Here is a 25751-nt window from a genome sequence, read left to right as displayed (position 1 = left end):
TGCTGAAAAGAAGAAGAATGGTGTGAACTGTGAAGCCAGAAAAGTCTTTTTCCGGCAGCAGAAGCTCCACGGGGCAGCGTTGACTTGGAATAGTTTAACATTGGCCGGTCGTTTGCCGCAAATCTTTTAAGACTTCCCTGTCATCTTGCTGGCGTTTGGCGTATTATTGTTCTCAAATTTCAGAATTTCTTAGCAATCGCTGATCTGGACCAGGTGGCATCTCCTGAAGATAACCAAGACCTTAAAGTTTGCGGCTGCTCTTCTCTCATGGGGGCTTCTAGAACGGCTCAGGTAAATTATGTCAGAATTGCATGCCCATCTGTTCCATTTGGTACAACAAATCCTGCTTGAGATTTGCCAGACTCGTGTTGCTCATAGTCATCATGGTTAAAGAAGTGCGGCTTCCACCGAAGGTTAAATGGCGTCTACCGTACGTCTCTGTTCTTGTTTTCCCGTCATTTCCAACTGATCACGTTATAGTGGTGGTACGATTTATAACTGGAGCGCAGAGACGGACCGTTTATATATTGTCGTGTTTGAAGATGCATAGACTAGTCCAATTTTTTCTTCCGTGATTCCTCTGCTAAATCACCTTTCATGTAGTGTCCTGTCTTGCTCATTCATTCAATAGCCTTTATGATGCGGACCCAGCATTAAGTACCATTGGAAGATATACCTAGCAGATGAGCAGGTGGATGGGAACCAGTGTAGAGCATTTATCTCTGATGTCTCGTGCCAGTGTCCATGTGCATTGCACAAAGGGAGTGCATTCTGTGGAGTCCGTTTTAAATCTCAGGCCTGTAGATCAAGTTTGAAATAAACCCTGACTTTTCAATTCTTGAAATCAGCACCCTATCCTTATTAATCCCGTTCGATCCTGACCTTCGGGAACCAAATCCTTGTTTGGGAGAGCGAGATTGCTGACAAGATAGACAAATCTCGAGATTTTTATTAAAAACCCATTAAATTAGCAGATAAAAAAACTATGATAATTTTAGTAAAAGATATATTAGAACAAAAGAAATTTAGATGCATTCATTTTCTTCAACGCCACGCACACGCATGCGTCCATACAACTATACGCACATATAAGCCGCACACATAAGCGACGAGTATTTGTGTCATTTCACACGTGCTCGGAAAATAGAAAATAGAGTTAGAATAGAAAAGGATAAATCATCAAGGTGTACAAGTAAAACGTCAAAGAGAGAATATTATAGGACCTAATTAATTTTCCAAGTAACACGACATATATGACCAAATTCTCCGCATGCATATGCAAATTGTAAATAATATTATATAATTAGTCTAAATATAGGTGGCGAATCTGTGTAGCAATAAACTGAACCGAATTAGTCAACAAATCCCAAATTTTAACCGCTATGTCAGCAATCCCGTTCTCCCAAACGGTGTTTGATTCCCGAAGGTTGAAATTAGACGGGATTAAAAAGTACATGGTGCTGATTTCAGGGATTAGAAAGTTAGGGTTCATTTCAAACTTGGTCTACTAAGTCAAGGTTTAATATGGACTTTACTCCCCAAACAAACACACTCATAGATCAGCCATGAGCGTACCGAATTTTGGATAGACTCTGCCGTTTTGCATTTCTGAAGAAAATGGCCTAGAGATTGATATTTGAGGTGAGCTACCATGTACAAACCGTGGTCTCACGGGTAGCCATATTTTCCGCCTCCACGCCCAAACCAATTGCCGGAGACCAAAAGGAAGGGGAGTGGGAGTTTAGAGTAGAGTGTTTCTAGAAGATTAGACATAAAAAATGATTTTTAGCATCTTAAGTTTGGAGTATCTGAGTATGTGATGGAAAATACATAGTGGGAATTAAAGTTGTTGAAAATAGTATTGTTTAAGATAATTAATACAAATCAACCGAGATCAATCATTATTATGAATAATCATTATTAATTGATCCAATAATTTACTGCCAATGGCACTTTCCATTTACTTATTATTTTTATGTTAATTAGTATATTTCATAGACTAATCTTTTCTTTAAACCACTTGTGATTTTATTCAAATTCAACATCCATTACAAGTATAGTTCTTTGGATCATAAATGTTAAAAACTATTCCCTCCGTTCATAAATTTTTGTCGTTGTTTTAGTTCAAATTCGTACTAAAACAATGACAAGAATTTAGGAACGGAGGGAGTACAAAATACCTCTTATAACTATTAATTACAATAATGAAGTATTTCAAAGAAATATTATTTGTGGTACTAAGCTTTGCAACACGAAGTAGTGCCAAGATTTCAATAAAAAGATTGTAACCAACTACATAGAGGCACCGCCACTCAAACAGCTGCATGGCTTGATTACCTTTGAAGATTCTAGAAAGCCAGTTGAGTCGTCGTCCTTCCAAAAATATAGAAATCTACTAATCTATTGATCAGTTGTCAGAACAATAAAAAATTAACTTTTTTTAGCAAAAACACGGTCTTCGTTAATCAATTGAAATAGGTACAACGGTCTCATCCTAGGGTTTAGGTAGCCACATAAAACGGCTGTGCTGAAGAGAAAGAGGGCTCTTAGCTAAGTTGTGCACATCACCATTAGAGGCTCTTCCTTCGTGAACAAATCGTACATCATGAAACTCCCGGCTTCTAACACCAATCTCCCGAAGAATAGCGCTATACGAGCATCTGATTCCTTCTATAATCTCTTTGATCACCACTGCTGTCGGACGCAATATAGAGTTTTTGAACATTCAGATCCTTAACCAGCCCTAGAGCCTCAACCCTCAAGAGTAGGAGGATCAATCATTGCTTCAAATACACGGACCGAAGAAACTTGGTAGCGTCCATTGCCATCACAGCAGACCACCTCTGCCGCCCCTTTGTTAGAGCATCTTCGATGCAAGATGGTTAAGGTAGTGTTACAAAATTAAACCGGTTTATTCTCAAGTACCAGTGCTTATTTTTATACTAGAAGTGCCTAATTAAGCAGAACACAAGCACCAATGCTTAGACAAAATCTGGTTTTTTTTTTGCAATTACCTCCCCAAGCACCTTACATTGTGCTCTTACGGGCTTAATTTAGGGGCGCCACGAACGGCCTGCTCCCGCCAGCAGCCTGATATCTTCCATGGCAACAACCAAACCGACCCTAGATGTCCAGACCGAGAATTGCGGTCCATGTACTTAACGGGTTGGGCTAGGCTTCAAGCATGCAGAAAGGCCGACGACAGAGTTTTTTTTTTTTTTAGAAAGGCGACGACAGAGTTGTTGGGACGCAGTCGTCACCAACTCCGGCTCGAGGAACTTCACGGGCACCGGTTCCATACACCCGAGACTCATCACTGCCGTCCATAGCCACACGGACGGCCTGCGATTTCGCCAACCTCCATGCGCCATCTGCCATGGTCCATGCGCTTCCCCTGGCAGCGCCTCCGAACTGCTGGGATTGGTCGACAGAAAAACAAAGATACCTGTAACCCACCGCACTCCTATCTGCTCCCTCCATCCGGTGACCTTCTCGTCGGCTTCCTCGGCTCCGGTCACCGGCCGCAGGCGTCTCAGGTGACCGATCTCCCCTTCGTACTTTTTCGGGAAAGCCGTGCGGTTCCTTTGTTAGATGGTTCTCGTCTGCGTTAGATCTGTTCCCGTTCTCGGGGGTGGTAATTGGATGGATTCCATGGCCGCTGACTCAGGCGCCCCACCCGTCCGCCCCGCTAGCATTGTGTCCACCTGACGCTTGCGACAGCAGCGCTATTTGCGAACCTCGCGGCCTGCGATCCCTTCTCACGGCGATACGTGTTGGCGGTGTTGCTTCCGCACATGTTTGAGGGCTGCTGTTACTGAATTAAGAAAGTTGAATGGTGTTCTTACTATTTTTTATTGTTGCGTATACATATGGTGGTTAATTGAGAAGATTGAACGGTCAATATTGGCATTAGAGAAGTTCTAAAAGGGATTGGTAGAGCCCCTTCCCTTGAAAATCGATGTGGGTTGTGGTCTTATGGAAATTCTGGACTGAGGAAGATTTGTACATCACTGTCAGCTCAATGCTCTCATAGAAACTGAAATGTTTGAGTAATGCTTCATAAAACAGCTCTCTATTGAGAAGAACAAATTCTGAACTGTACATTAAAGTACTATGTTGCATGAAGGGTGTTACATGTTTGAGTATACTATGTTTTCTCAGTTAACCAAACTGTTCTATATATTCAGTTTTGGGTGACATTCCAGTAGTCAAACTGGTATGCAATGAAGATGCACTTATTTTGGATGACATTGGACAGACTGATGTTTGCTTTTTTTCTTTTCCATTCATGACATTCATATTTTTTTGATTCTTGAATTATTATTTTCTTTTGCAAGGTGTATCTCATTTTATGACATCACATTATTATCATGATGCACACACATTTTGTAGATAGAGGCAATTTGGATATGTTTAAGACATGGTATAAAGTTCAGTAATGAGTACTAAAAATATTTTAATCTTAGAAAAGGGTAGCAACGACAACTTGAATTGTTTCCTGTTAACCATGGTTGTAGAAGCCAAGTAGGCAACTAAACACTTCCTCAGCGGACTCCAGTAGAGGAGTAGGAGGAACGGTAAAATCCTGTAGCAAGATAGGAGCCAAAAGGAGCCTTGCAAACCTTATGGAGTATCAAGTTTGTGTTATAATGTCATCGTCATAATAAGGTTTAACTATGTACAGATTGTATTGGCTATGCCAGTATTGATGGGGATTGTATTTTGGGTTCCTGTATGCTTGCATAGGGCAGTATCTGTCCTATTGGATGAACTTGATCTCCTGACACCAATGGTTTTCTATTTTTCTTTATGACCTGCAGATGCGTAGGTTCTTTAGAACTGCATTCACCTTCTTTTATGGCATTTCTGATATCTTGATTATAGTGAACTTACAGGCATGATTTTCTATTCTCGCTTGTAGGGGCACTGGAGAATAATTAAGTGGGTGAAAACAGGGCCGTGCAAAAGGATAAGTGTGCATTAATTTGAATGGCTTCTTCAAAGCTTCAAGCCTTTTGGAACCATCCTGCTGGCCCCAAAACCAGTTAGTGACATTCCTGTTTGTGTTAATTTTACAGTTCTCACCTCTCTATAGGTTGTCACCATTGATTTTTTATCGTGCTCACTTGCAATCTCGATAATGATTACCATAGGCATCAGCATAGCTTGTGCAATAAGATACTCCTCACCTTTATTTAGAAAACGATTAACCGGATGCCAGACTACACACATGCTGGGGCTTCCATCTTACATTTCAAAAAAGTAAAACAGGCTACCATGCAGTAGTTTGCCCTTGCTGACTACAAAACTCTCTTGGAAGAACCAACAACAAAACAATCAGAAAAAGGTTCTGCTATGAATAATATTATTTTACCAGTTTTAGGTTCTAAGTGGTTGCCGTAAGAAGGTCAACATTGGATTTGTTTCCCTGCCGATGGATCTTACATATTTTCTTTTTGTACTTTTAGCTTCAGACCGTGCTGTGTATTAGGAGCCCAGGTCGTTGGCATCCTTCAAACGTGAAAATAATCTGTGCTTACTCTGTTTTTGGCTCTAATGTATGAGATCAGGAGGATGTTGTTCGGCAAAAAATTTAAAAAAAATTACAAGGAGAAGACATATCGACGGTGAGATTCAAAATAAAGTTAAACTAAACACATCACATGATAAAACCTGAAACCAACCGAACCTAGAGCTGGCAATTTTTTTTTTTGACGACAAAGAGCCAGCAATTTTCAAACCCCTCCTACAAATAGTTGCTGTGCTTCACTTTTAAATTGTTCTGTGACCCATTTCATTGTAGTGGTCGCCAGTCATGGGCGGAGCCAGCGCCCGGCCAGCCCAGGCAGTTGCCCAGGCTCCCCCAGTTGAACCTTCCTTAACTAAAGGAAGCAAGATCATTATATTAGCAAATTATATGGGCAAATTTCAGTTTAGAAAGATTCTTGCCCAGGCTTCAGTGGTCTGCTAGCTCCGCCACTGTCGCCAGTCCTACCTTTTCGTTCCTCCCTTCAAGGAGTAGGCACCGTCACAAGTTGGGTCAGCTCTTCCCCACTTTCCATTATTTTCCTGATTAACAACAGTGGCAAGGAGACACCCCCCAGGCCAGGCCCAGGTATCTCTAGAAAGTTTGACACTTCGGCAGTTGGGCTTTACAAACCCCTCTTATACAACTGCCCTTTGAGTCCCCAACAAAGTCTAATAACGAATGAGAAACTTCCTGCCACACAAGGCATCTCTTGTATAGGCAAACCTAGGTATGGTGCACCTAAGGAGTATATCAGGATTCTATCTAGCTCGCCTTAGAGCTGAAATTCTCATCCCATTGCCAATCCTGTCTGAATTTGGTCCTGGTAAGCTTGGCAGAAAAAACGATTAGACTTCCAAAGATCTTGTATTCCCGGCAAGTATTAGGTGTTTATAAACATTAGTCGTAAATATCGCAATTTTCTCAAGCCTCAAAGAGACTGAATCTTCTCCCTTGCAAAGTTGGATAATCTTCAGCTTTTGGCAACTTTGCGTTTATTCTTCACATGCTGTAACTGCATTGTTTGGCTATTTGATATTGAACTTGGCATCATTACACTAGTGTGTAATGTTGAAAATTTATGATTGCTTTGTATGTGAATCATAACAATTAAATGGCTATAGTTATACTTTGTTGTTTCTTTGGCTATAGTTACTCCGTTTCGGTTTATTGGTCCTGCACGTATCCCTAGGTCGACAATTTAACTCATGTAACATGAGTTTTAAATGAGTTAAATCGTCTACCTAGGGATACGTGCAGGACCAATAAACCGAAACGGAGGTAGTATTGGACAATGAGCATTGCATGTATAAGTATAACCTGAGAGGGTGAGACAATAATCTGACCTTCATTGCAGTTCATTTTTGGGCTCCAACATTTAAATGGGGTATCAGCATTGCAAATATTGCTGACTTTGCTAAGCCTCCTGAAAAGATATCCTATCCTCAGCAAGTTGGTATGTTCGAAGTTATCCAGTCAATCCTGCACCAGTATTTCAGACAATGTTCCATTAGTTTACCGTTTATTTATTCTTGCATACTGCTCACATGCTTTTTTTGTTATCTGGCATGCAGCTGTTGCCTGCACTGGAATAATCTGGTCACGCTACAGCATGGTTATCACACCGGTAAGCCACAGATACTTAACCATTTGTACTATATTTTTAATTCTTATATGCACCGAAACTTATAAGGGTCCGTTTGGATGTCTAAAATGAATTGGGCCTGTGGAAATGGAGTCCCAATTCCAAACCAAGCTGAAATGGATATGGTCTATGATTCCAATTTAGAGAAACTGCATTTTGGAATCCATTAAGCTTCCCAATTCTAGTTTCTGTTTTTGTTGATTACTTCATCCATTCAGCTTCCCAATTCCAGTTTCTGCTGTTGTGGATTGTACTTCATCTTAATGGAAATATGCATTTAAAGTTTAACCTTTTTCCTGCTAAGGTATTGGATAGTTGCATCAATCTTTCTATATTGTATTTTTAAATCTGCTCCTTGGACTGACTATTAATATTCAGTTGGTTGTCGAATACATTATTCATATTCCTGAGTTTTCTCCTTCCACTTTTTACGCAACTTGTTCTGAAAATGTTTCTGAATTACAACAAGCTGATAAATCTGCAGTAGAACGACATGGATCTTGATTCTTCGTGTTCCATTTTTCTGTCTAAGGATGTTTTTCCGTCTTGAGAGAACCCGCTGTTCTTGTTACGTGTTGACCACTTTCCAGTTTTAATCTTTGCTCACATCATTGTTTTGCAATGATACATTTTTTCCAGAGAAACTTGAACCTTTTCAGTGTTAATGTTGCAATGGCTGGTACAGGCTTGTACCAACTTTCCCGCAAGATAAGGTTTGTTACGAAACCAAGTCATGTCCTATTTGTTGCTTGATGATGTCTCAGAAGAGTACAATGACATGGTTTGTATTGGTCTCCTTTGCAGGAAAGACTACTTTTCTGACGAGGAGGAGGCTGCTGCATCGTTGGAAGGACAGTGACGACTGGATAGATCGATTGCATCCTGTGTCAATTTCACTCTGGGTTCTGGGTGGACATGTGTCGTTTTATTCTCAGACAGGAGCCCGTTGTCAGTTTCCATGTCAAAAGCTTGTTCGTTTCTCACTCTCTTAATTGTACCCCAAGAACAGAGCAATGTGAAAACTTTACACGAACAAGCGAATATTTTTTTATACAAGTGTGCAAAAAGACCTGCAAGTACATCCCTTCTATTTCGTCTTGTCGCTGCTCGGCCAGTTCATCCCTTCTACCGTCAAGTCAAGCTGGAGAACCAGAAGGCAAAAGCTAAGCCGGAGCTGTGGCAAAGCACGAAGGAGTGAATTCACCGAATGATTCCTACGCAAAAATTTCCTCCTATGCTTGACTCTCCACCGTGCATTCCTATTATAAATATATATTGCAATATACGAGAATTGTGCTTGCTTTTCCGGAGGAACACGAGGAAAACAGGAGGAGAACGATGAACGCGACGGCCGTTGGCTCGTTGCAAGCCCAACCGAGCATTTGTGCGTTCGTTCGGGCCCAGAGAATCGAACGCGTCTGACTCTCCCGCGGCGTGCAACCTGCTGAAGCGTTGGCTGTTTGCTCCCGTGCAGCACACGACACAAAGGAGAAGAGGATTCTCAACGAGGTGAAAAGACATCTTACACTACGATCCTTGTCCTTGAAATGACGATTTTTTGATATTGACATGGTTTTCACCACATAGGGACGAAGCTATAGAGAAAGAAAAGGAAAAGAAAATAGAAAATCCTAGTTTTGCCTCAAATTTCATATGAACAATTCATCATTACTGGTCTATCTGGCCCAAAATTCTGGCTCCGCCACTGCCAACATGGAATTTAACAATACTAGCTGAGTGCCTATGTTTGCTGTCAAAAACAAAAAAGCTAAGTGCCTGTGCTGCTAGCATTGTTGCGTAGTTCATTACATTAATATCTAACGAATGACGGAATGAGTTTTACGTAAGGACTTATCTTTCCGTACCTTTGCTCGTTTGATTTGTCTCTACTTTTTGGAAAACCTGGTGCTAAATCTGGTGCTAATTGCATATATGTAAGGAATATGTTATCTGTATTAGATTTGAGTAGCCTAATTTTGAAATCACGAAGATTAGATTACAGGGAGAACATGCCATTGCCACCAAATCATCACCAACTTCAATGGTAAGTTAATAGATAATCGAGATAAAGAATCTCTACTAACACTATAATTCTATAATCTCATAAATTGTTATGTCAAGAAAATGCTTTCTGAAAGAAAATATTTACCCACGATTTCACACTTCCAACCTGAGTACTTTTAAAATTGACCAACATAATTTCAGAAACATCCTGTTTTTGTGGACCGGATGGAGTTTTCACTGAAAGGAAATTGTTTCACACACAACAAATTGATCATCTGATCTTTGTATGATGGCTAATCTAACCGTGTGCAGTCCTTCAGCACTTGACATCAGGGATGTACCCACTACATAGGTGGTGCACCGGACACCCAATCTAGAATGTTTTTCTTTGGTACATTACATGTATATTTTTGTTCTGAAATTTTGGACATCGAGATATTTTTGTGTGTGGAAAAAATGTGGACATCGAGATATTTTTGTTCTAGGTCCACCCCTGGGCCCTGGTTGACATGGATGGTGCCATTTGTAATGCCGGACAAAAATCAGATGAAAATGATTATACGTGTAGCAGCTTTGTAACTGAAACCAATCAGAGTTTGGAAAACGAAAATGAAAAAGCAGCTAGGACCTCCGCTGACGGACACGTCGCATCGCGAAAAGACTCCACTAACCACGGCCGCCTCTGCAAAACTCCATCAGTTCTTTATTATTTAATTGAAATCTTCCTGACTTTTGCTAGCTTTCCCTATCTAACCTGATAAAAGAGGTTGGCATTAACTGATTAATTAACACGATGGTTAGGCCTTTGTACAAAGCGATCGACTTTAGAAGAAGCTAAAGAGGCCGTGGAAACTTAGAGCGGGATGTGCACTAGCTGTACTTGTAGCTTGTAGCCACAAGAAACTCATGAAAATGGCGCGCAAAATGATATTCACCATTCTTTGTGTACTAGTTCGTGAAGAAGAAATATTCGAAAGTAGTAGAGGTCTAGAGGATGTAGTACTACATGAGATACTTTTAAAAAAAATCGACTTAATTTGGTATTAAGGTGAATTATAGTAATTCAGTTTTATCAATCAAGTTTTGTGTATTTCTCGTTTGGCTAAACAACTTTTATCTATTTTTGTTGAAATAACTCTGCTATATAGGTATATGACGTTTTCTTTGTCCAACACACGTCCGACCGTTGCTGAGCGGATAAAGTATCATGCAAATATATATTCCCTCCGTCCCATATTAAATGACTCAAATTTATTCAAATATGAATGTATCTATGTCTAAAAACTGTTTAGATACATATAATAGAAAATCACTTAGTATGGGACGCAAGAAGCAAAGTAATTTCGTTGTCGAAAAGGAGGAACACCTCCGAAACTTTTTTCTATTTTTGTATTTATTTTTTCACAAATACATAACGTATATAGAGAGAATTCTCAAGTACCGGCCAGTGCATAAACTTGGAATTTACTCTCTGTTACTACTAAATAGGTATAATATTTTGTAACTCAAGCCTAAGTAAAAAAAAAATCAAGTTTGACCAAGTTTTAGAAAAGTGTATTGACATCTACGATATCAAATAAGTATACTGTGTAAATATAAACATAGTAAAATTAGTTTGGAGTCGTAGATAATAACATAGTTTTCTATAAATTTGGTCAAATTTTAAGAAATTTGATTGGTTAAAACAATTGCTAAAACATCCTCTATTTAGGAACTGAGAGAGTACTGTACAATAGAGAAGTGTACCGTAGGTATTAATACACTTCTCTAAAACAATTGCTAAAACATCCTCCGTTTACTATTTCGACAAGTAATATGGGTCGAATCAATATAATATTTTGTAATCTAGCCTAAGTAAAAAAAATCAAGTTTGACCAAGTTTTAAAGAAGTGTATTAATATCTACGATATCAAATAAATATACTACAAAGATATATAAACATAGTAAAATTAGTTTGGAGTCGTGAATATTAATACGATTTTCTATAAATTTGATCAAATTTTAAGAAATTTGATTTAAAACAATTGCTAAAACATCCTATGTTTAGGAACCGAGAGAGTACTATACAATATAAACAATATATTACTAAACAGGCAAACATATAGACGAGTGCTCGTGTATGATCGAAAACTTCAATCAGACATTCAGACGGACACAAAAGCATGCACCGCGTGACGGAACGGATTAAAATAATCACGCAAAACCGAAGCGTGCTAAACGCAGAACCGAGTAACGACCGGACGCGCCGGCCGCGAGAGCACATTGGCCGAACCCGAACCGGACTGCACGTCTCGAAAAGCCGAAACCGAGTGCGATTCCGGTCAAAACGGGTCAAGCAAGCAGCGCAGCAGAGACGCACGCACGCGCCCGTAAACATCACACGGTGCGCATCCATCGTTCCCCCGACGCATCCAAAGCAAAGCAGGACCAAACCGCGCGGAAAGCGAACCGTCTCGCATCGCTTCTCCTTCGCCTTCCCAAGTTTATTGTCCCCTTTCCAACTTAGTAACACACCAAACCCCTCAGGCCGGCCACGCGCATATAAATACGAGGAGCACACACCTTCGGTCTGCAGCCAGCGCGCTTCAACTGACCGACGCGGCTCTCCAAGAAGCCTACTACAGGGGTCGATCAGCACGAGAAAAGCCTTTCCCCCAATCCAGATCCACACGCGTCCTACAAACATACAGCAGCCATGATGTTCGCGTGCTTCGGTCGCGCCGCGGCCGTCGCCGACGAGGCGGCGGCTCGAAATGTTTCGAGCCGCCGCCGCCGTCACCGCCGGGGGAGATTCCTCTTCGGTAGCAGCAAGGGCGAGAAGAAGTCGCCGTCGAAGACGTCGCCGGGGCGCCGGCAGGGGGAAGCGGTCTTCGATCTCTACGGCATGATCGCCGCGGGGAAGCTCTCGTCGTCCTCGTCCTCCTCCTCTGCCCTGAGCACCGCGGCGTCTCTGGACTCGGCCTGCTCCTCCTCTTCGTCCTCGTCCTCGTCTTCCTGCTCCTCTTCGCGATCCTCCTCTTCCTCGTCGTTGCTCATGCTCGAAGCGACCGCTCATCAGCTGCCGGCGAGTTATTCCAAGGTGGCGCAGGCGAAGAGGACGCCGGCGGCGGGCGCGGCGGCGGTGCTGGTGTGCCTCCTCATGATGATGTTCGGCGGCCGGCTCGCGGCGACGATGCTCACCTCGGCGGCGCTCTGCTTCTTCCCGCGGCTGTGGCCTGCTGCCCCTGCCAGGGCCATGGCGGCGGAAGGCGTGCTGTCGCCGCCAGAGCGCGACGCCGCCGCGGCGGCGGAGAGGGAAGAAGCGGGAGTGGTGAAGAGGAAGGCGGTTGCGGGTGTGTTCCTGCTGAGGAACCGCAACAAGTGATTCGACTCGGAATTCTGCTGAAGTTTGTTTTCTTCATTGCTTTGCCCGCGTGGAAGGAAAGCACTGGAGTTCCTTTTTGTCCGAGAGTTTGTTTGTAATTACAAAGTTCGGATTCAAACTTGCACTACAATGTTTCTAGGACGGTGATATTTTCCCCAAAATGGTCTGTACTGCGAGCTCCCTTCGTATATATCCACAAGCGAAGAGAAAATTACATTGGCAACTTGGCATGCGGTTACACATCCTCAAATTAGTAAATCCCTAACTTGGCTTAACTTGTTCACTGATGTCCAAATGAGCTTAACCCCAAGTTAAACAAGGGTTAACCAGCCATGTCGGCGCTGAGGCCGACAAAGTCGGGCCCACGTGAGGAGGGGCATGTTAGCAAGATGGCTAGCGACTTTTTGCACAAACCCACTGAAATTGCTTTTTCTTCAACCAGCGGTCCATCCTACCCTTTACTCATGCGCAGCCCGTAACGCTAGCAAATTCTCCAATCCCTCATTTTGAACTCAAATCCCTAACCATACAGCCCTGACGAGCAATATCCTCCCGAAAACAACCAAATGCGGTCCTAATCAAACCCTGCATGAACAAAAACGCCACTTTTATCATCGGATCATCTTGATTAAAATTCTTAGGAAAAGCTCACCTCATAAACTTGCCACATAACGAGAGAAGAAGGTCAAAAATTAAACATAATCCCGAGGATCATCGCCGGGGTTCTGTCGATGAGTCTGCATGACCATCGGCGATCACCGTCGCTGATCTACTCATCGGGATAACGCAGCCTGTCACAAACTTTCCCTCGAGAACACGCCAGGAGGGAGACGACTGCTCATTGGGCCGCGAGCGTGGGTAAATGGGTTAGATGGACCACGTGTTGAAGGCAAATGAATTCTAAGGGTGTTCGTGAAAAAGTCACTGGCCATCTTGCAAGCAAGTCCCTCATGTGGGCTCCACTTTGTCCACCTCAGCGCCGACGTGTAGTTAACACCGTAAACTCAGGCTATGCTTATTTGCACCTCAGGTGAACTAGTTTAACCAAGTTAGGTGACTGCTCTTCGAGATTTGCTAGTTCGAAAACTAGAGTGCAACTACGTGCCTAGTTCAGTGATCGACAATGTAATTTCCTCAAAAGCGGCAAGTCACACGTATTGGGCTTAAAAAAACATCAATTGCGGGCGCCAATAGATTCCACCATGCTTGCTGCATGCGCAGCTATTGCCTAGTGGAAATGAATTTTTGGTCGGCTTTTCAATAATGCAGGCATTTCTATACTTGAGGACAAATAACTTTTACTTTTAGGTAGCTTGCAGATGATATAATATTGGTGCTTCTCTTTTGCATGAGTGGCTAATGGTGGCATCGATTGGCAAACGAGAAGACTTAGAAGCTATAAAGGTTTCCCATGAAGCATGCCCACAGGCGAAAGTGGCCAGCTCTCCGTCGCAAATGGCCAAAGTGATTTTCCTCTTCTTAGAGCAAACTCCAACAAAGACCCTAAGGCTGCATTTGAACACATGTTATGAAAAACACAAGAACAAGCAAATTGCAAGAATCGGATGCCATGTTTTGTGAATTTTTACCGAATCTGGAACACGAAAAGTTGTACAATGAAGTTGTTTGGATGCTTCACAGGAAAAAAAATATCAAGAGAAAAAATGGAGAGATAAAGACACATGTTGCACTGGACCTCCTAAAGGAAGTGAAAATATGAAGTTTAAGCAAATGTTTAGAATTCTTCAAAACATGAAGGAAAAGAAACATTCCTATAGAAATCCCCAAAGTCAATCCTACAACCCAAAACATATATATAGGAAAATTTCATGTAAAACTATGTTCCTATGAAACTACTGTGAAAATCTTTTGTTCCAAATGGGGCCTAAACAGCGTATTGGGCCTAGGTGCAAAACACCTACAAAAGCAAAGAAAAAAAGATAAAACAACTTAGAAGTTTTACTTTTTATCTCATTCATTATTTAAGTTATAATGGATGATTGAAAATTATCAACTTTACATTAAACACAAGTATTTTCACCCTATATGTACAGGGGAAAACAGAAGGTATATTAAGAGCGAGAAACTATCTATCCATGCATGTTTGAACTCCGAGAAAGACTCTTCCCCCTATGGATAGTCATGCCAGGATCTTCTCTAAATATCTCCCTGCATTCTATAGAGATCTGTCTGAATTCCTCGAAAATGAGACTACTTTGTTGATAGCTACGAACAAAACATGCTTTATTATGGGCCCTGTCGTAGTAGCTTCGTCACTAAGAAATGGAACAGAAGGAATCGTGTTAAACCCTAAAAGCCATGGGCCTCAGGTGATTAAACTAATTAAGGTGGCTAGTCTTTTTCCTGCTTTAGTATAGCATCCACTGTAAGTCGCTGATTCTATTTCTCCAGAGCACTTGGGAATCAACTAAAAGCAGAATATAGCTGACACTGATTAACCAGCACAGTTTAGGCTCGTGGAATGCATGCACATGCTAATTAAACACGGTTTCGTTATTACACATGCTACCAGTCTTGCACTGCAGCACTCTACAGGGTTACACATTTTCTGGAATTTTTGTGCGGTTTAGGTTGTAATCTGACTTGAGGTTAAGGTTAGTGGACAGAGTTAAGAGATGTTCAGAACAGATGTAACTCGGGCCTGTTTCTCGATGCCTCTGGCCGTTGCAACTATGGTTAGGGAGATCACTTGCGGCCGGCGGGTAGTCATGGAGGCCGATTTTCTAGCTGCAGAACTGTATTTTGCAGGGCCTATGTAGTGTTTTATTTTATTTTTGCGGGGAACGGTGTATGTACGCAGTTATCAGCTACAGTATAAGACAGGGAAATTGAAGCTAAAGCTAATCATGAGAAACTGAGAAAGTATGCTACGATCGCTGATGATTCACAGAAAGAAAGAAACAAAAACTTGTCGCCAGGAACTAAAGATATCCAATCCGTGGAGGCAAGCAAACAACACACGTATAGGGATTCTAGTGGTTTGGCAAAGGTGGTGAACACTGATCCAAAGCCCCCAGCACTTGGCTATCCTCCTTCCTTATCCCAGATGATTAAGAACTCAAAAGATCGTCCACATGGAATGAAAAAGAGAGGCAAAAGGAGCAGGGGAGAAAACATCCTGCATGACTGCCTAAGGCAGAAGGCAGCAGCCTTTGTATTATTGCAACTTTATTACAAGCTTTAGAAGGCTTAATCCTTTTCTCAATGCATGATTGTAATTAAAATATGCATATGCTTATCCTGACAGTCCTCATGGGTGTTCTGAAAGCTCAGTGTGAATGGGTATCATATCTCTGATTGGTTCTTGCATAATTATACAAGTGTTGATGGAAGCTGAGACATCGGAAATTTGATAGTCTGAATATCTTGCATGTAAGATGTTTTCCTAAATATAAGATATTGTAGTTTTGCCTAAAGTCAAATTTCTTAAAGTGTAACAAAATCCATAGAAAAATTCTACTTTAAGAAGTTTGATTTATGACAAAGTTGAACATCTTATATTTCGAAACGGAATTTATTTTCCACTAGTCTAACGATTTAAAAAAATTCTCAGTGTAAACGATCCCAAAACGCCTCACCAAAACAAACATCTCGTTGTTTTTTTTAGATTATCAGCAAAATCGGTAATGCTATACCATGTACCAGTGTTCTGTGCGTGTGTTTGCCATAAGTAATTATGTTTTCTCACGGTAAAGAAAAGGTAAATGGTGTTCTAGAAGAAAACAGTGATCAACTTTTACAGAGAACGAACACAATCAATGTGAGTATCCCACTTCATTCATGCCGTATGTCACCGAAACTCATACTCCGTATATCAGTATCAAGAGAAATTTACAGTTGGATTCGTACATAAGCCTCGAGATAGATACCCGGCACTGAACCTAATTGCACGATAAAGTTTTCATTACGTGTTTACAACAACATGCCAGTAGGTTGTGCTGTCAAACCAGTATTTCAGACTTGATACAACAGGGCAATCCATGTATTCCTTTCTTTTCTTTCGAGAACACGCCGCAGAGTCCGCCAGTTCTTTCTGGCGTTCTGCAAAGGCCAAGATGATACAAATGCAATACTCCTTAACTACTCCTGATCTAGTTGGGCTGATGGAACAAGCGGCTGATGTTCATCAGCACCATTTGATATTCGGTCCATGCCACACAACTCTGGAGATTTTATAGGCACAAATGGGGACTTGTGTAGAGCAGCAAATGCCTTATTCCCTTCACCGTTGCTCCCTAAACAAATGGTATCACCCCGGCCGTGCCAGACGCCACACTGGACATTATTCATCTCCAAAGTCCTCGCCTCCTGCTCATTCAAATGAAAGCAACTGTCAGGCCAAGATATCAGTAACAGACAGATCTAGTGAACTTGGACTTCGAGGGGGTTTGTATAACCTGGCACAGGGTACAACAAGGACAGATTAGATGGAGAACACAGTCATCTAGACTGCTATCAGTACCCTGTTAGCACAGAAAAAGAAGGTGTCCGGTCAGCTTTATCACAATGAGCATATCCGGCCAGAGACGTGCCTGACCTTTCCCAAGCTTCAAGTTTGTTAATTTCTGAATTGAAGTACATATACTGACATGGCAATATCTACTGAGGAGTTGAAATAGTCATGGCACATAACATGGCAAAAGCATGATAAACTATCAATATTAACTCCAGGTTTCAGTTATTCTTAACCATAGTCAACTGCATTAAGCAGTACTAGCGCACTAATAACCTGCTTGAATACTTTTTAAAAATGCTAATGACAACAAATGCTTACCCGGATATTGAACTGCTTCCTGATTCTTCTTCGGAAATAACCGGTGTAGATTGCTATCAAGAGAACAGAGCCAAGTCCCATGTATAAATATATATGGTGCCTCGTTACGGAAAAGGCGATTAGGCTGACCAGAACAGAAACTAACGAAATGAAGTAGGCCATTGCCTGAAATAATTTGGTCTTCTATCAGCAGGAAGAATACAAGTTCTTAAAAAACCTTGAGCTTAAAAACAGAGCTACATTCAAGTAAACTTATGTTCAACTGAGAATGTAAAATGCAATGGGAACAAGAATATCTCAAAGCACACAACAATTTATCATATTACAATATAGACTTTGCATGTGGCAGGAAGATAGAGAATAAACTATGATAACAAATTTATCGGCAGACATAGAGGATAATGCATGTTAGGTTCATAGCCACATAACTTCGTCACATTTGCAGCCACTGATTATGACTACTGCTTCACTAGCACAGCTGTCAGCTGTGGCATGCCACACTTAGTGGCATGTTCCACCTAGCATAAACTACTTTCCATATCTTGCCAGTTGCCATGGTTGATGGTTTACAGCAAGAAAAATGTCATAATGTTTGGCTATCAACCAAATATCCCCCTAAAAGGCTAAAACACTCCTGTTTCAAGGGTAAGCGACTAGATATAGCAGGAACTACATCAAAGAGGAATATAATCTCGTTTTGTCACTTTGCCACAGAAAAATAAAAGCTGGCAATATAATTTAAGAGAAAAATGTACACATATTTAATGTTGAATAAAACAAGAAACTCCAAGAGCAGCTTGATCGTAAGAATGACTTAAGTTGTATGAACAGTAATTCAATACTGACTCAGTTGTTAAATTAGACAAATATACTACCCCTCTGGCAATCACAACGTGCAATCTGATTCCCTCCTACATATAATATAACTAGAGATTACTAGTAGATCTTATCCTTTACTGGATGTACAAGCTGGAAACAGAAATGCAGGATGCTATTCGGGTTGACGAGGTCTAAGAAAGGTCACAATTATACGAAGTCATCTAACTATTTAAGCAAATGCTGTTCACATTGGCATGCCAAACATCTTTTAAATAAGCATAGGGCTAAAAGAAAAGACAGCTTTTGCTATATTTGCTCAAATAGTACTCCAGAGACCAACAACAAAATATAAATCTCCCTTTATCTTAAAAAAGCTAGCATCAGAGTTGTATTAATTTCAATAATCTAACAAGAGACATTCTACCAAATTTGTCACCTCTCTGGCATGAGGAGGAATCAAGATAACTAAACAAATAGCATTGATACACACTTAAAATGTTACCTTCTTTAACTCTTTGAGATCATGATATTTGTAATAATCTACTCTTAAAAGGCTGACCAATAAAAAGCTTACTCCTAAAAGACGGTTTTTCCTACTTCCTACCTACACGGCAAGCTTTCTGCACACAAAAATGACAAGCAAGAAATAGAAGAAACATGGTCGTAAGCTCTTCAGAGTATTATTATCTGTACCTGAAGGAAGCAAGATCCGAGATTGGCTCTCCGCATGTTCTTGCCAAACCTATAGCATGGACAACTGCAAGTAGTTGCAAGGAAATCACAACGTTAAAGCGAAGCTCCCGAGAAGTTTAATCACAGCTGCACATTAAAAAATGCAGTACTCCGTACAACAGAGGAACATGGAATCTTTTCAAAGGCACCCGAACAGAACAAAGGCAGAAGGGGGAAGTCCTTACATTGGGGAATGTTCCCTTCTAACATATCTTAAACATGTTGATTTTCTTCCACTATTTCGGTATTCAAGTTAACCAACTTAAAATCTAAAGAAGAAAAAAGTTCAAGGTAGAAAATTAATCTCAAGCAAAATTTCCATACTTGTCTCCCGTGAATCTTTGCAATCTGGATGTAATCTCAGTAAATTAGAGAAACCGGATAGCATTTCAAGCAGTATTCATCAGAGATGAAGTATTCCACGGGCAGTTTTTATTCCACGATTGTAGCTCGGAAGTATAACAAATGATGAATTTGGAAACTCTCATCAAGTTGACCAACCAAAAATCGGAAAGAGAAACAGAAAGTCCAGCAGAAATTTCTCATTTCTCCAGCACATATATTTCTAATCCAAATGAAATGTCAGCAAATGAGATAAAAACGAATATAAGGCGTATTATTTGTTTTGGACTCCGCATAAAGAAAGTTCATGCCCAAATCGGCACAAAATCAATCTACCCGAATGGAAAATTTGAGCTAAACAACTTAAATCTGCAAGCTTCCCCCCTCGCAGACAACAAAAACAGATCCTTGCAAACAGGCCTCCAACCAACACACACACAACTTTCGTCGAGAGAGAGTTAGTTCCACCTACCAGGCGGCCTCGAGCGCGATTCGTCTGTCCTCCAAGCAATCGAGCACCACATCCCCCTCCCACATGCGCTGCACCCCGCCGGCAGCCCCTTCGCCGCCCCCCGCGCACGCCGCCACCGCTGCCATCCCGGAGCTCTTCCTCCTCTCTGCCGACATCGCCACGGACGCGCACAGCATGTCGAAGTCCAGCACCGCCATCGCTTCTTCCTCCTCCTCCCAATCGCTCTCCTCCTCCTCCTCTGGCCGGCTCCTCGCCGCCGTCGACGCCTCCTCCGCGGTCGCGGCCATTCAGCCTCTCTCCCCCTCTTCTCTCTCTCTCTCCTTGTCCTGAAGCTTTTGTTTCCGTATCGCGTTGTCTGGGCTCCGTATTCCGCCGGGTTTTTAACGTCTTATTATTAAGCGCCTCCGATTAGGAGAGGGGAGGGAGGGGAACCGGAAAAGGGAAGCAAAGAGCATTGCATTAACTATTTAAACGCCAATCTGCACTAACTTAGGCAACCACTTACTCGCCGACAGGTGGGTCCAGGGTGACGAGATTAGCTACACTGGCCCGCGTGCCAGGGAACAATGTCGTGGAACACGTGAGTACCGGCAGGGGCGGACGGACGGGGCTGCCCAAATTACCGGTGGTTAAATTGGGTAATTAACCCCGTGGGGCAGCTGCTAATAATAAAACGCGTGATTGGAGTTGTTTAGCGGTGGTTGGATTGGGCCGCCGCGCCTGCTCCAGACTGTCTGTGGGCCCACCGGGCCCACCTGTCAATGAAGTAAGGTCGTCCCCTGCTCTTATCCGGTTCTGAGGGCAGCCGCCGCTTGGAAGCACAAAACGTGCACCTGAAATAATTTTGCATGCACCGAAAGCTTTCGGTTTGCTTTGTTTGTCGAGATTGCTGACGCTAAATTCGGCGGCCATGCTTCGCGTTGCGTTTGCACAAGTAGAAATTAGTTCTGCCAACCCCAAACAGAATGGCCGCTCTCGTCCTTCCTTTTCTTTCTTACAAGAAATTAGTGTATCTATTTTTATGTAAATGTGGAAAGTTCTGGCTGGAGTTAATTTTGACTTAAATATATGTGGCCATTTTACATTCTCGAGTATCAAGCAGTGTTATCCCTGTCACCACAATAAAATGATTTCATTAATTGGAATCATCTTTCATGGTGATGATCCCGAACTTGTTTTGGTCTCAAATCACAAGTAGCTAGGCTGCTTGAGCAGTTTGCAGCTAGTACTAGTAGCATTTTAATGTGAAGGATATTTCTAAATACTCCTATCGCACCATTATGTGCACACAACTAATTATCATACATTTTTAGACCAAATGATTAACTCATAATTATGTATACATGTAGTACTAACTAACTGTTTTCTATAAACAGGGCGATCGTATAAGATACGATAAGCCAAAAGGATAAGCAGGGAATGACATGACTTGTAAATGACTCCGTTTGATTCCCTCTCAGCTGACTTCGACAACCATATGTCATTTACAGAGAGAATTTTACAGCTTACCACCATCTTAAGACCCATGATTTGAGTGGGAACAAAATGCACATTTAAAATTAGGTATACTATGTACGAAGCTTTTGGCTACAACCAAGCAGTGCTTTCCATTTCCAACATAGGTTCACCCCCATATATGATTCGAGTGGAGAAAAAGATGTGCGATTAGAAGCACACGTAGGTACCCGCAGTGTTGCTTGGCTTTCACACGGTAATGGGGAGTCGGCAAGCGGGCACGCACGGACGGGCGAGGAGTCAAAGGAAGGGATGTCGTGCCGCTGCAAGGTGGTGTGGGCGGAAAGGGACGGCAATCGCCATCGGCATCCACCAGCCAGCCATCAGCTGCCTGCGTTGCGTTGAGGACCGCTCGTGGTGCGGCTAGCGGCAAGTGGACATCCCGTGCATTATTGTATTCCGTCCGTTCCTTAAAACATGTCATACAAAGAGTATTAGTTTTATAGCAGGCGTGCTTGAGCGTTGCTAGAGGTCAACAAAATTAAAAACTATTTTGTTTTTATTTTTTGTGTGGGCAACTCATGGCGCCGTTGAGATCGGCATGCGGGTGTGGTGGCGTCGGTTCTAAGACGGAGTAGGAAAAATCGAAATAAAAATTGGAGGAAAAAAAATAACGGGCATTGACATATTGGTTGTAATTTTAACGAAGTTAACCTACGGCAGCGACCGTACCATCAGCACCAATTCCAATTTAATAGATTGGTATAGATTAAGACAATACTTTGACCACAAATTATTACATCAAGGTGTGGTTTATATGCGAGGGTTTCTTTCACCGCCGGCGAGGGCTCCAGACTCTGCCGCCTGTTCGTTTCCGTGCACGTTGGGATCTCGTTCTCCACGGGCACAACTTGAGGCGGTGCTTGGTTGCCACCTTGCTCGGCCCTGGCAGGGGGAGCAAAGGGCGTTTGCGGGGCACTCGCAAAGCGAGGCTGATTTGGAGCGCGTGTGACTTGGAGAGCAGCATGCGGCGGAAGTCCCCAATAAGGGTGGTACCAAGGAGCTCCATGGGCGATCGCGGCGAGCGCTAGTGGAGGTAGTCCTAGGTTGGAGAGGTCGTAAGCCGGGACTCCTTGGTTTTCCCGCGCGGATCCTCCTGACGCCACATTGTTTCCTCTTGTAGGCTCTGAAGGCAAGGTCACTACCGGTGGTAGTGAAGGCGGCGTGAAGCCCATCGAACGAGGCATGCCGAGTTCCGCATCCCCTACGGGAGCGGCAACCGTAGGTAGCTCGCCGTTCTTTGCCACCACGTCGGTGAGGACCGAGGGACCGCCTACAACGGTTTCGAGTACTTCGGCTCCTTCGGGGACGGCCGGGAGCGGAGGTGCGGCCACGACTTCCGTCGTAGTGCCCATGCTTGCGGCGACGTCCGGATTGGTGAGAATTCCTTCTTCCTCGGGAGCCCCCGAGGCGTTTGTTTTCTCCGTTTGTAACTGTGTAGACTTTGTGGCAAGTTGGGCACCCGATGAAGTAGGCTTCATCGGTGCCATTAAATCTTCAATGGCGCCGACTGCCATTAAATCTTCAATTGCGGCGAGAGTTCCCAATGGTCGGCGCCATTGTTGTTGTTCTAGAAAACAACAAGAGTAAGAGTAAGGGGGGCCAATGCTTCATGACACAAGTACGAGAATAGCATGTAGGACGTGTACTCCAGCCTTATAGCGAAGGTCGCCGTGCACTTGGATAAGTTGACACATCGAAATTTTTTGAATAAGTTCAGTCGACTCTGCGGGCACGACTTAGTCCTATGTTAGGAGAGCCTTCGAGGGGTCGTTAGCCAGGTGCTTGAGCCAAACTCGTCTTCCCAAGTCACCTATGGCGAGATCTCTCTCGGGTCCGCCTCGGACTTGGGCCGAACTCGTCTTCCCAAGTAGCGAGGTGGGGATACCCTCGAAATTCTAACCCGATCCCTCTATTTCGAGTCAAAACCGTACTAGACGGTCCGGAACCTCGAAACTAGGCTTCCTAAGTCGCGTCCCCGAGGTCGAGTCGAGTCTAGGCTCGACCCAAGCACTCGAGAGCGGGCTCCTTAGGTTGCTCTAGCCCTCTCCCCTTTGATCTTATTCAAGTTAAGAGTGAATGATACATGCCACCATGGGGGGTATCTATAACATAAGGGTACATGACAAAAGACCATGGCTACCCTTGAGGGAGAGGGAAAGTGAGGGCAAAGTGATAAAAACTGTCTCTTGGTACATAGCTTTTGTGTGCACCAAGTGGGAAAAGTAGGGGTTGATCCATGGTCCACCATGGACCAAAAGTCTCATCCCTACACCTTTCTTAGCCCTACTCAAGTTTCTCTTCTCCTTTTGACCATGGTATGAGAGGCTTGACTCGTTGACTCCTTTGACCGGCACCTAGTTGGCATGGCTACGTCTTGTTGTCAAATTGACCCGTCTTTGGAATTTGTTGACTTGGTCGTCGTCACGTAGGATTATGTTCCGACCTATGTAAGGATTTTATTATATTACAACATATCTAAACATGACTTTGTGTATAGATGCATTCAAATTTAGTCAAAGTCGAGACATTTTTTGTTGGACGGAGAAAGTATATTTGTTCTGGTGTCCATAACTAAGGAGCGGTAGAAATGATTCCACCAACCAAGGATGTTTCTAAACAAAAGCCTTCCATTGTTTTAATTATGTTGGTTAGTGCTTTAGCATTGGATTAGCTTTACAAAGAAATTGTTCTTTCTGTAAGGTGGAAAAAATATCAGGTGCTTTCATATATGCTCAACATCTGAAAAATGTTGCCGTTTTGCTTTATCAGCTGTTCATTTCAGAGGCTTACATTTTTGTGTGCTTTCACTGAAGGCGTGCATCTTCTTGCTTTTAAGTACCGGCTCAGGAGCAGTTTACTGATTTTGGGTGCAAATTTAGTAGATACTGAACTATATTCTAGAGCAGTTTCTTGCTTCTTGCTTCCCCAGATGCTTCTAGTTTGCTACGTCAGAGTCTTTCTGTAAAAAATGTTGAAGGAATTGGAGGATTTGTTGTCTCTCTTCAATCTTCCTTTGCTGAAGCCTTCCATGAGTTTGAAGAACTCCGAGACAGTGATTTGTCCTTAAACCTGGCTGACTCCGAGATGGATTCCTGGTCATGTAACAGTGCAGGAATTAGTGTATCATATGTAACTTAGCTCTTTTTTGTCCCTTTTGTGTACTGTGTCTTGTGTTTTGGGGTTTCTTCCCCTCTGTATCTGTACATATTTATCTTTTAGTACAATTCACTGTGGGAGCCTCTCCTACGGTTCATCCTCAATAAATAAATTCTAGAGCACTATAAGATGATTTTTGTGGTTATATTTTTCCTACCCTGAAAACAGAGATACAAGGACTAGAAGATTGGTGTCATGGAACAAGACAATATCAAGCTGACACTCATATTGAAATGGTCTGGCTTTTCATTCCTTCATGAAAAGCTAGATGCTGGGGCGCGCCGCCTGGGTTTTTATCAGTGTTGTGCGGCTGTATTAAGGGCTGATGTTTGCAATTAAAGCTGAACAGGGATGATGCACAGGGGCTGCGAAGTGGGAAATGAAGGCAGTAGTTATTGCCAGGACTTTAGGTGCAATAATTTACAAATTTTCCTGGTAAGCCTGGATACAGAAGACATGGGTACATAACATTACCGAGCGGCACTACCACAAAAGCAAGATTTGTTATGTGTTCCGTTACATATAGATACAGTTGCACATAAGCTATATCTGTAGCCAGGCAACAAGAAATATAAGTTAGTTCCGTAGGCAGGCGACAGCAGGTGCAACTGGGAAGCGCATCGTGGTAAAGAGGAGATTAAATTTATAAGCTTCTTTCATAACATCTTTGCAGCAGGGGTCATGAGCTGAGATCAATTCTGTATATGATTGTAAAAGAAGTATCAGAGAAATGAGCATACAAGCTGCGAAAGCAAACAACAAAGTGAGATAACAAGATGTCAGATCTATACCTTTGGAAAACTTAACAAAATGGACCACTTCAAAGCCCAGTAAGAAGGCATTGTCACGTCATCAGAAGCATCATCCACAACTTTCTTTTTTGAAGAACTCCATTTGTGACAAAGTATGTACAACTCCATCTATTATATACTAAAAACAATATGAGGGGTACCGAGGGGAAGCTCCAAGTTGACCACATCACTTCAATTATGCTAATCGTTGGATCTAAAATCTAAGAGTCGTAGAAAGGTGTAGAAAATGTTTAACGTTCTATTATGAGACACTTTTTTTAAAGAGGATTATCAGACACGTTGATTGGCACGTCACAGTACATGTTACGTTAAAAAAAATTGACGTACGTGGCTGCTAGAGGTAACCGAGGCACAATATAATTAAACAAGAGATATCACTAAATATTAAACAATCGTGCCTTTGTATAGTTTGTACGCACGCACGTACGTTTCGGCAGATCCAGCGATCGATCTACACGACATCGATTAGCACCACACCAATGGACGTGCCATCCCTCGTCCATTTAGTTATAACTCTAAGTAACTAAATATGTATTAAATTACACAAATATTATACATTAATCAA

At 42.4% G+C, this 25751-nt stretch overlaps 3 protein-coding genes across 3 annotated transcripts; 2 read left to right on the top strand and 1 right to left on the bottom strand.

The window, feature by feature from the left end:
* The first annotated feature begins 3378 nt into the window (after window positions 1-3378).
* LOC100822617 (mitochondrial pyruvate carrier 4) lies at window positions 3379-8262 on the top strand. The gene is made up of 6 exons (XM_003562888.4): window positions 3379-3536; window positions 4922-5044; window positions 6885-6983; window positions 7102-7154; window positions 7812-7885; window positions 7977-8262. The coding sequence occupies exons 2-6, from the start codon at window positions 4990-4992 to the stop codon at window positions 8029-8031; spliced, it is 336 nt and encodes a 111-aa protein (XP_003562936.1). The 5' UTR covers window positions 3379-3536; window positions 4922-4989; the 3' UTR covers window positions 8032-8262.
* A 3475-nt stretch (window positions 8263-11737) lies between these two features.
* LOC100844628 (uncharacterized protein DDB_G0271670) lies at window positions 11738-12782 on the top strand. The gene has a single exon (XM_003560057.4). The coding sequence runs from the start codon at window positions 11872-11874 to the stop codon at window positions 12538-12540; it is 669 nt and encodes a 222-aa protein (XP_003560105.1). The 5' UTR covers window positions 11738-11871; the 3' UTR covers window positions 12541-12782.
* Window positions 12783-16320: 3538 nt separating this feature from the next.
* Window positions 16321-20085, bottom strand: LOC100822307. Its single transcript, XM_003562887.4, has 5 exons — window positions 19701-20085; window positions 18848-18911; window positions 17336-17500; window positions 16959-17024; window positions 16321-16869 (listed from the first exon to the last, which is right to left on the bottom strand). Exons 1-5 carry the CDS (start codon window positions 19985-19987, stop codon window positions 16642-16644), a joined length of 810 nt encoding a protein of 269 aa, XP_003562935.1. The 5' UTR covers window positions 19988-20085; the 3' UTR covers window positions 16321-16641.
* Window positions 20086-25751: the final 5666 nt, after the last annotated feature.

The sequence above is a fragment of the Brachypodium distachyon genome, chromosome 1 (assembly GCF_000005505.3).
Source record: "Brachypodium distachyon strain Bd21 chromosome 1, Brachypodium_distachyon_v3.0, whole genome shotgun sequence".
NCBI classification, from domain to species: domain Eukaryota; kingdom Viridiplantae; phylum Streptophyta; class Magnoliopsida; order Poales; family Poaceae; genus Brachypodium; species Brachypodium distachyon.
Note: the sequence above shows the minus strand (reverse complement) of the source record. Positions and strands in the feature narration are given on the sequence as shown.

What these genes read in the sequence shown, in the direction of transcription:
- LOC100822617 (XM_003562888.4), top strand. Translation starts at nt 4,990, where the DNA reads ATGGCTTCTTCAAAGCTTCAAGCCTTTTGGAACCATCCTGCTGGCCCC. An exon ending in TCCTGCTGGCCCCAAAACCA is followed by an intron (nt 5,045 to 6,884) that starts GTTAGTGACATT and finishes CCTTCATTGCAG; the next exon opens with TTCATTTTTGGGCTCCAACA. An exon ending in ACAGCATGGTTATCACACCG is followed by an intron (nt 7,155 to 7,811) that starts GTAAGCCACAGA and finishes CATTTTTTCCAG; the next exon opens with AGAAACTTGAACCTTTTCAG.
- LOC100844628 (XM_003560057.4), top strand. Translation starts at nt 11,872, where the DNA reads ATGATGTTCGCGTGCTTCGGTCGCGCCGCGGCCGTCGCCGACGAGGCG.
- LOC100822307 (XM_003562887.4), bottom strand. Translation starts at nt 19,987, where the DNA reads ATGGCCGCGACCGCGGAGGAGGCGTCGACGGCGGCGAGGAGCCGGCCA. An exon ending in ATCGCGCTCGAGGCCGCCTG is followed by an intron (nt 18,912 to 19,700) that starts GTAGGTGGAACT and finishes AACTACTTGCAG; the next exon opens with TTGTCCATGCTATAGGTTTG. An exon ending in CTTGTTGTACCCTGTGCCAG is followed by an intron (nt 16,870 to 16,958) that starts GTTATACAAACC and finishes TTGAATGAGCAG; the next exon opens with GAGGCGAGGACTTTGGAGAT.